Source organism: Vipera berus (assembly GCF_964194415.1).
Source record: "Vipera berus genome assembly, chromosome: Z".
Taxonomy (NCBI): domain Eukaryota; kingdom Metazoa; phylum Chordata; class Lepidosauria; order Squamata; family Viperidae; genus Vipera; species Vipera berus.
The window spans coordinates 11,449,805-11,459,746 of record NC_138205.1 but is presented as its reverse complement, the minus strand read 5'-3'; the positions used below and the strand labels follow the sequence as shown (position 1 = coordinate 11,459,746).

The 9,942-nt window shown below is 38.3% G+C and overlaps 2 protein-coding genes across 2 annotated transcripts; one reads left to right on the top strand and one right to left on the bottom strand.

Annotated features, from left to right (window-relative positions):
• Positions 1-1,241: 1,241 nt before the first annotated feature.
• LOC308678629 (olfactory receptor 11G2-like) lies at positions 1,242-2,210 on the bottom strand (the record flags this gene model as incomplete). Its single annotated transcript, XM_081345857.1, has 1 exon — positions 1,242-2,210. The coding sequence occupies one exon, from the start codon at positions 2,208-2,210 to the stop codon at positions 1,242-1,244; it is 969 nt and encodes a 322-aa protein (XP_081201983.1).
• Positions 2,211-7,999: 5,789 nt separating this feature from the next.
• LOC308678628 (olfactory receptor 11H6-like) lies at positions 8,000-8,959 on the top strand (the record flags this gene model as incomplete). Its single annotated transcript, XM_081345856.1, has 1 exon — positions 8,000-8,959. The coding sequence occupies one exon, from the start codon at positions 8,000-8,002 to the stop codon at positions 8,957-8,959; it is 960 nt and encodes a 319-aa protein (XP_081201982.1).
• Between the last annotated feature and the right edge of the window lie 983 nt (positions 8,960-9,942).

Sequence of the window (9,942 nt, the reverse complement as noted above, 5' to 3'; positions counted from 1 at the left end):
AAAAAAGGTGCCAGAACTCTGTTCTGGGCGTTCTATGACAAAAAAGCCCTGTTGATGAGAAATGCTTTTTAAATATGATATTGGTATAATAATAACTCAAGGAGAAAACCATATTACAGTAATTTGCCAATAGAGAAAACCATGGTTATTGTGGAATGGGAAAGAAGCTATTTCAATCCCAGCATTCCTATTACCATTAGTCTCCCCCAGCCCTCTCTCTCTCACACACAAAGAGAAATTGCTATATTTGCAAGTAGATTTCAAGTAGCCAAGAATAAATGTACCATAGAGATTTTTTTTATGCTCACAGTAAAACAAAGGAGCATATTTTCCAAGTCTAGGAGAATTAGTCAAAATATCATAATAAAACAGATAATCATTTCTCCTTTTTTTAAGCAAAGAAATATTTCTGCCCAGGTATTCAATTCAATTTTACACACTGCATCCAGAATAATGGAAGGTATTCTTCATGCAGTCTCGTCTACTTTATCCATTTCTTCCTTGGTGAAATAAGGGACGTGGTGATTCAGTGGGTTAGGACGCTGAGCTTGTCGATCAGAAGGTCGGCAGTTTGGCGGGTCGAATCCCGAGTGCCGCGTAACAGAGTGAGTGCCTGTTACTTGTCCCAGCTTCTGCCAACCTAGCAGTTCGAAAGCACGTAAAAATGCAAGTAGACAAATAGGGACCACTACGGTGGGAAGGTAACAGCGTTTCGTGCGCCTTTGGCGTCTAGTCATGCCGACCACATGACCACGGAGACGTTCTCGGACAAGCGCTGGCTCTTCGGCTTTGAAACGGAGATGAGCACTGGCCCCTAGAGTCGGAAACGACTAGCACGCATGTGCGGGGGAACCTTTACTTTTACCTTAAGTATTGCCATCCAGAATTGATTAAGGTGTTTCTGATCCAGCTTTAACACCATCTATTAGGAAAGGACTGAAGAAGCTTCTTGGGTGAGAAGTGAAATTTCTTCAAGGAAAAATAAAGAAAGTCCAGTTGCCTCTTGAAAAAAGCATCTTTGAGACAATCATGACCTGGATGACTGAAAATCTCCATGGACACTATTAGGAAAGTCACATATTTTGAACCAATGAGACAATCGGGACAATTTGCATTTTCTTCTCTGTATCACATGTTCAGAGAGTCCATGAGTCTTAGATCTTTTATACTTTCAGACCAATCAGACCCTTTCTTTTCCCTAAATGAATTAAGAAGAATTTGGATTTTTTCCCCAGTCAGGTTTACTGGATTTCCACTGTGATCTTTTTCAGCAGAAATCTTATCATTCTTCTGAGCAACTTGCTCAGTGTCTCTTTCACCTTGTCATTCCTCAGACAGTAAATCAAGGGATTGAGAAATGGTGTGACAGCAGTATAGAAGACTGTAGTCGCCTTACTAATGTTTGGGTGGCTTTCACCATGTGGAATTATATACATTGCTCCTACAGTACCGTAAAAAAGTGTCACCACCAAGAGATGCATAGAGATGGTAGAGAAGCCCTTTCTGCACCCACTTTTGCTGAAGGATTTCATCAAAGTGTAGATCACATTACCGTAGGAGAATATCACAAAGAAGAAACTGACTAAAAACATAGTTTGCATGCTAATTTGCATGACTAGTGGAGCTTTCCCAAGAGGAGGACAAGCTAAGGAAAGAATTGGCACAGGATCACAGACAAAGTGGTCAATGCTGTTGTCTCCACAAAAGGACAATTTGGAGATCAAAACAACTGGGAGAAGGAATCCTAAAAAGCCAACCAACCAACATCCAACTATCAATCTATAGCAGAAATTTGGGGACACAATATTGGGATAATGCAAGGGATGACAGATGGCTAAATAGCGATCTAAGGCCATGGCTGAGAGGAAGGAAAATTCAGTGTTGCCAAGTGAGAAGAAAATATAAAATTGGAAGAAGCAGGCATGGAAGGAGATGACCTGGTTTTGGGTTGCCAAATCGAAAAGCAAGCGAGGAATACTGGTGGTTACATAGCAGATCTCCAGCCAAGAAAAATTGCTCAGCAAGATGTACATGGGGAGTTGGCTCAACTGACCATCTATATGGACCACAGTGATGATGGTGCTATTTTCCACCAAAGTGAGCACATAAAGGATAATCAAGAAAGCAAAGAGCAGGAATTGTTTCTCCTGATCCATTCCAAATCCCAGCAAAATGAATTCCTGGACTCCAGTCCCATTGGTCAACTCCATCTAGAATCATATATGAGAATTGCTCTTATATAAAGATACATTTGTTATTATCTCAGATGTCTATCAGATTAGCTTGAAAGAAAACATAAATTCATGAATGTGAACAGTTACTGTATGTCCATTTAACAATCAGTTGCCATATTTTTCTACAAATTGCCAGAAACTATAGAGCTCTACTATATCTTTGCTAATGTCCAGCAAAGAAGATGGATTGTTCCAATATTTATCTGCATCATATAGATGCATGACACTTTGAAAAAAGGTTGCTCTAAAGTTTAATTATAATATTTGAAAAGCACTGGGTTTTCTTCCAGAAGCTAGAAAGGTGTGTTTAAAGGTTACTTAAAAAAACAATATGAAACAATAACAGAACAAACATTAGCATTCAAGAATCAAGATCAACTAATGTATCAAACCTGTTTTGTCCTGTTACCAAAAACAATACCGTATGATTACAGATTATATTTCATCTTTACTTTGAAAGCATTTGCTGATGCTTCTGACACTTAATTCCCACAGAAAACAGTGGATATTGGATATTATCGCCTCTAGATGAGATGGGTGGCCCATAGATCAAACAAACAAACAAACAAACCAAGTTTTCCCATTGAAAGGCTTTTTAATCTTTTCTTTCAAATCGAAGAGAATGGTATTTTCATTAAACTCTAAAGCTCTGGGAAGCCTTTTAACTAATTTTCTCTGTACCTTGTTCTGATTTATGATGCTTGCATATTTGATCCTTGATTATTTTATTGCCTTTGGAAAGTTGGTAGCTATTTAGCTATTTTTCATGCGAAGGGTGGTTTGGCTTGGTGGGTGCGGTGGGAGGGATGGAAGAAGTGAGGGAGAAAAGCAAAACTACAGGAATCCACCTGCCTCTGCCCCAAAGACACCTTGTACATTATAAATACGGTCAGCAGCATTTATCAACACCATTCCTTTGGCAGGATGGGATGAGCAAGCTTTATGCTGGTATAACTTTCTTCCAGTGTCAGTTGCCACTTTTATGCTTGCTTGTGCTTTGCTGCCATGTGGTGACAGGTTGCTACGAACTGTGGGGATGGGGAATGAAGGGGGAAGAGGCTTGGGGAAAATGAAAGTAAGTGCTGTATTTCCTTGAGACACTGCCTCAAGGTCACCCAGTTGGAAGAAGGACGGAGCCACATAATAATAATAATAATAATAATAATAATAATAATAATAATAATAATAATAATAATAATAATAATAATAATAATAATAATAATAATAATAATAATAATAATAATAAGAATAAGAATAAGAATAAGAATAATAATAATAATAATAATAATAATAATAATAATAATAAGAAGAAGAAGAAGAAGAAGAAGAAGAAGAAGAAGAAGAAGAAGAAGAAGAAGAAGAAGAAGAAGAAGAAGAAGAAGAAGAAGAAGAAGAAGAAGAAGTTGGAAGGGACCTTGGAGGTCATCTAGTCCAATCCCCTGCTCAGGCAGGAAACCCTATACCATTTCAGACAAATGGCTGTCCAGTCTCTTCTTAAAAACTTCTGGTGTTGGAGCATTCACCACTTCTGGAGGCAGGTTGTTCCACTGGTTAATTGTTCTAACTGTCAGGAAGTTTCTCCTTAGTTCTAGGTTGCTTCTCTCCTTGACTAGTTTCCATCCGTTGCTTCTTGTCCTGCTTTCAGGTACTTTGGAGAATAGCTTGGCTCCCTCTTCTTTGGGGCAGCCCCTGAGATATTGGAACACTGCTATCATGTCACCCCTCACCCTTCTCTTCGTTAAACTACACATACCCAATTCCAGCAACCGTTCCCTATATGCTTTAGCTTCCAGTCCCCCAATCATCTTTGTTGCTCTTCTCTGTACCCTTTCTAGAGTCTCGACATCTTTTTTACATCATGGTGACCAAAACTGGATGCAGTATTCCAGGTGTGGCCTTAGCAAGGCATTGTAAAGTGGTATTAGTACTTCACTTACCAAACAGGGCTTAGACTGACCATTATGAAAACATCTTGCCTGAGTCTGATTGGTTACACTGTGGTGGACAATGAGGGAGGGAAAAGTAGAATAGGAATTTTGGAGTGGATTCTCAGTTCTGGCTTTGCACTACTGCACTACTTGATCTCTAATAAACTATACCTTTGTCAAAAAATGGAGCCAAGGATCATTTCTATTTAAGTTGAGGCAGATCTGACAGCCAATTCAACTGGGGGATCACACTTAAACTCAATTGTAACAAACAGCTCTAAAGGTACATTAGTATTATGTTTATAAAATCCACACATGCATTTCCCATGCTCACATATTCTATTGCCAGATATTTCACATTCTCCTGCGTATTCTCAGCAAGTTGTATTAATAGCCAATCCCTGTCATTCTTTTCTTGTTTTGCATACTATTGCTATGACTTTTACTACTTAGTTTGTCAGTGGTTATTCCTAAATATTTATAACAGGTGGAAATTTGAACAGTAAGTCATAAAATAAATTTTTCCTGATTTAGGAGATACCGTATATTACCCTTGAGTATGTTACCTTCTTAAAGGGCAGACATATTTTTTTCTGCGGACTTATACAGAATCCTGAAAAATTCTATTGTGCTTTCAAAAATAACAGAGGTACTCTGCTCATACATTGCAAAAACATTTTTTATGAATTATTATGTATGTCAATGGCATAGTTTTATAAGCTTTGCAGATCCTGATTTCAAATTCATTTATGGGTGAGTGGACATTTGTACTCAGTTTAAACCATTATATTAGAAGGAGTCCTCGACTTACAATCTCAATGGAGCCAAAATTTATGTTGCAAAATGAAACAGTTGTTAACTGAGTTTTGCCCCATTTTACAACCTTTCTTGCCACAGTTGTTAAGTGAATCACTGCAATTGTTAAGTTAGTAACACAGTTACTAACTTCCCCATTGACTTTGCTTGTCAGAAGGTCACAAAGTGATCATACGATGCTGAGACAATGGAACTGTCATAAGTTCATGCCAGTTGCCAAGCTTCTACATTTTCATCATGAAATCACGGGAATGCTGCAACAGTTCGTAAGTGTGAAAAATAGTCATATGTCACTTTTTTCAGTGACACTGTAACTTCGAAAGGTCATTAAACATAGTGTCAGGGACTTAATGCTTAATTTTACTTACATTATTTTATTAATAACAACATAAAGTTAATAGCAACAATCAACTACCAACTCAGACAAAAAAATCAAACAAACAACAGCCTAATCAAGGAACTACTAAGAACACTTCCACTAACACTGACCGTGCAAACCAATACTATATAAACAGAGAACAAATCCTAAATTCTTCTAACCCTAACCGTCATCCTAGCTGGGTAATGAAATATCTGCAAGAAAGCCATCAAGTTCAGAGAACATAAAGCACTCCACAATTCAACCCTGGAATTAAAATATTCACTTCTATTGGTGTTCTCCCTGAACCATGAAAAAAAGAGAGTACAAAGGGTAGGATAAACAGATGAAACAATGCCCATAACTACTACAAGGATAAGAAAAGTCTGGAAAGCTCATATATTTAGATCTAGGATGCAATTATATTCATTGCAAGGCAAATATCTGTTGGCGATATTCAGAATGGAATTTGTGCCCAATATAATTGATTATATAGCACCAGATCTCATGAATTATAGAGAAAGCCTTTACTGATCAGTTGTGGACCTCTTATACTTTTACTTTGCATTTTTTGGTTCATAAAATCGCATTTCCATTAAACCCAGTAAGCAATCCCTACTGGAAGTGATGGGTGACAAATCTTTTGAATTTCAGGATATCTAGTATATCCGTTTTGCAATTTTTTACTGGCAGGTTTGCAAAGAGGTTCCAATGGCGTTTCTAATCAAAATTTCTTACTCATCCTTAGTTCCAAAGGTCCTCTGTCTCTCTGTATGTGTGCGTATACCTTTTGCTGTACATTTCAGCAGCAAAATGTGTGAACAGGGGTCATGCAGGAAAAATCAAGCTGCGCTTTGCAGAATAATATAGAGACAAATGGCAATCTCCTTATACCTCCCTGAATATATAGTGGAGAATGATGAATAGTTAATGAAGTAGGAAAAGATGATTAGGGGACTGGAAGCTAAAACATACAAAGAACGGTTGTAGGAATTGGCTATGTCCTGTTAAACGAAAAGAAGGACTAAGGATGATATAATAGCAGTGTTCCAATGTCTAAGGGGCTCCCACAAAGAAGAAGAGGTCAACCTATTTTCAAAGTACCAGAAGGCAGGACATGAAGCAATGGATGGATACTAATCAAGGACACAGCCAACCTAGAACTAAGGCGAAATATCCTAACAGTGGGAACAATTAACCAGTGAAACAGCTTGCCTTCAGAAGTTGTGGGTGCTCAAACACTGGAGTTTCTTAAGAAGAGACTGGACAGCCACTTGTCTAGAATGGTATAGGGTCTCCTGCTTGAACAAAGGGTTGGACTAGAACAGTGGCCCCCAACCTTTTGGGCACCAGGGACTGGTTCCGTGGAGAGAGGTTTTTCCATGGACCAGAGGGGGTGTGATTTCATGTATTGCCTGCATCCCGCGGATGGGGCTTCGCTTGTTTGTGTGGCCCAGTTTCTGGCATGCTGCAAACTGGGACAGGTCTACAGACCGGGGATTGGGGACCCCTGGACTAGAAGACCTCCAAGGTCCCTTCCAACTCTGCTATTAAAACTTCCTTAGATATTTTCTTCAAAAGATAGGTTTGAGGTAAGGTTGGTATAAATAGAATTCTTTCTCCCAAGATTATGTTATTTCATTGCAAATTGGCCTTGCATATTCCCAAGTTCCATTTCCAGATAATGATAAAGGTCATCTGGGAGAATCTTTCTACAATATTTCAGCTCTTACTTATTACACATACATAAGGAGCCTTTCTACTATCAATCTCACAGTATGATTTTATTCTGCATCAGTCTTCTAGACAAGTACCAATAATATACAGCAACCAATGTTTGTAATGAGCTTACTGTCGTAGAGAACAATATTTTTACTCTGCTAAGGTATGAAACTTGAAATTCTATTTATGAGAACTGTTGGGTAGGAAGAAGAGATAAATGAACTATAATGTGGGTGACATTTCCACTTAAATCTTTAATGTCTTTGGCACATTCCCATCATATGTCAAGAGCCGAAGAGATTTTCATAGCTTTCCCATTTGTTGTATTGACACAAAGTGTCAAACAACACCTAGCTACCCAGTTTGTTATGACAGTTAATAGCACATTCAAAAAAAAGAAGGAAGGTTATAAAATTACATAAATAAAATAAATAAAGCATAAAGCATGTTTCTTGTTCTGCAGATATCAAGCACCATGGTACTGTTCTATTCTTCAATGGACTTTGTTATGAGTATCTAACCTCATTATTTTAATTGTCAATGTGAGGCATAACATTGAGTTAGGTTTATGATATATAAAATAATTACATCGCAGCCCAAGGTATGGCTATAATGACTAGATAAAACTTTTGAAGCTCAAATATTTTGGCCACCAAATGAGAAGAGAGGACTCACTGGAGAAGAAGCTGATGTTGGGAAAGATGGAAGACAAAGGAGAAGAGGATGACAGAGGGTAAGATGGTTAGATAGCATCATCAATGCAGTGGGTGTGCATTTGGCCAGACTCAAGGGGACAGTGGAGAACAGGGAAGCCTGGCTTGCTGTGATCCATGGGTTGATGAAGAAATGAACCTTATTTAGCAACTGAACAACAACATATAAATCTTTTAATTTTTTTAGAAGCATTTTTATGAGATAGTGTTTTTATTATATGATTCCAGATGGAGCTGACCAATGGGACTGCAGTCCAGAAATTCATTTTGCTGGGATTTGGAATGGATCAGCAGAAACGCCTCTTGCTACTTGTTTTCTTGATTATCCTTTATGTTTTAACATTGGTTGAAAACAGCACCATTATAACCCTGGTCTGTCGAGATAACCATCTGGGTCAGGTTCCCATGTATATCCTGTTGAGCAACTTTTCCTGGCTGGAGATGTGTTATGTGACCACCACAATTCCTCGCATGCTTTTTGACCTTGCGACCCATAACCAGGTTATCTCTTTCCATGCTTGCTTCCTCCAGTTCTACCTCTTGTTCTCTCTTGGTACCACTGAATTCTTCTTCCTCTCAGCCATGGCTTTAGATCGATACTTAGCCATCTGCCACCCACTGCATTACCAGATCATCATGTCCCCACATTCTTGTTATATTCTGGTAGCTACTTGTTGGATCCTTGGTTTCCTGGGCTATATCACGCCTGTTGTTTTCCTCTCTAAGTTATCCTTCTGTGGACCTAACATTATCGATCATTTTTTGTGTGACCTCATTCCCCTTCTGTCCTTGGCTTGTCCACCACTTGGAAAAGCTCCTTTGATTTGTCAAATTATTATGAACATTCTATTTTTAAGCAATGTTATATTTGTTATGCTATCCTATGGCATTGTGATTTACACCTTGATGAAATCCTGCAGTAAAGGGAATTCTAGGAAGGGCTTCAACACTATATCTGTGCATCTTTTAGTGGTGACCCTTTTCTACAGCACAGTAGGTGCAATGTACCTAATTCCAGCTGGAGAAAGCCATTTAAAGATTAATAAGACAATAACACTCTTCTATGTTGCCATCATACCTTTTCTTAACCCCTTGATCTACTGCCTGAGGAACAATCAGGTGAAGGAGGCACTGCACAGATTATTGATAGAAGTATCAGGCTTGATAATGTCAACAATCACAGTGTAAAAAAGATCAATGTCTCCGGGTGGTAAAAAAAATCCAAGTTACGTTTACTTTTCTACATACATGAGAGAGGATGTAGCCCTGAATTCATACAATTTCCCTCCTTATTTCTCCTCAACTGTCTCACACAAAAATCAATGCAAAATCCTACATTTTCCTTGACAAGTTGGTTCCAAGGAAATGAGTTACTACTTGGCTGTTGGATGGCTGTGACAATAGACTCTAAATAAATCACTCCACTCTTAATTTGCAACACTTCTTATCTTGCGGTAATTCAGCATGAGAATTATTTTATTTGAAAAGAAAAATTGGTCTAGACCAATTTTCTTTTCCAGCATGAGTTAAATGGGGAACATCTAGATTAAACTATTTGTCTACAATGAAATTAATCTTTGCCAACCATATTACTATTTGCTAGAAATAAGGAGAAATTTCCTGACAGTGGAACAACTTGCCTTCAGAAGTGTTCCAGCACTGGAGATTTTAAAGAGGAGATTGGATAGCCATTTGTTTGGAGTAGTATAGTGTTTCCTGCTTGAGCAGGGGGTTGGACTAGAAGATCTCCAAGGACCCTTCCAACTCTGTTATTCTGTAATTTTCTAATTCTATTGGCTATTGATGAATCTACTGGTGAAAAAAATGCTTATTTTGCTTATTTTCCCTCCTGGAAGACCTTTTAGTTTAGATTTAGATTTAGATTTAGATTTTATTAAATTTATATGCCGCCCTTCTCCCCAAGCACTCAGGGCGGCTCACAACAATAAAAAATTAAAAAACATAAAGTAAAAAATTTAAAAAAGAATTAAACAATGGATGTAATAAATAAATGACAATTTAACCCAATAAAAGCCAAATTTAAAACCATAGTCAGTCCAGGCCCGCTTGTTGGAATATCCATGTCTTCAGGTCACGGTGGAAGGACCGAAGATCAGGGGCCGTCCGCAACTCCGAAGGCAGTTCATTCCAGAGTGTCGGCGCGCCCACAG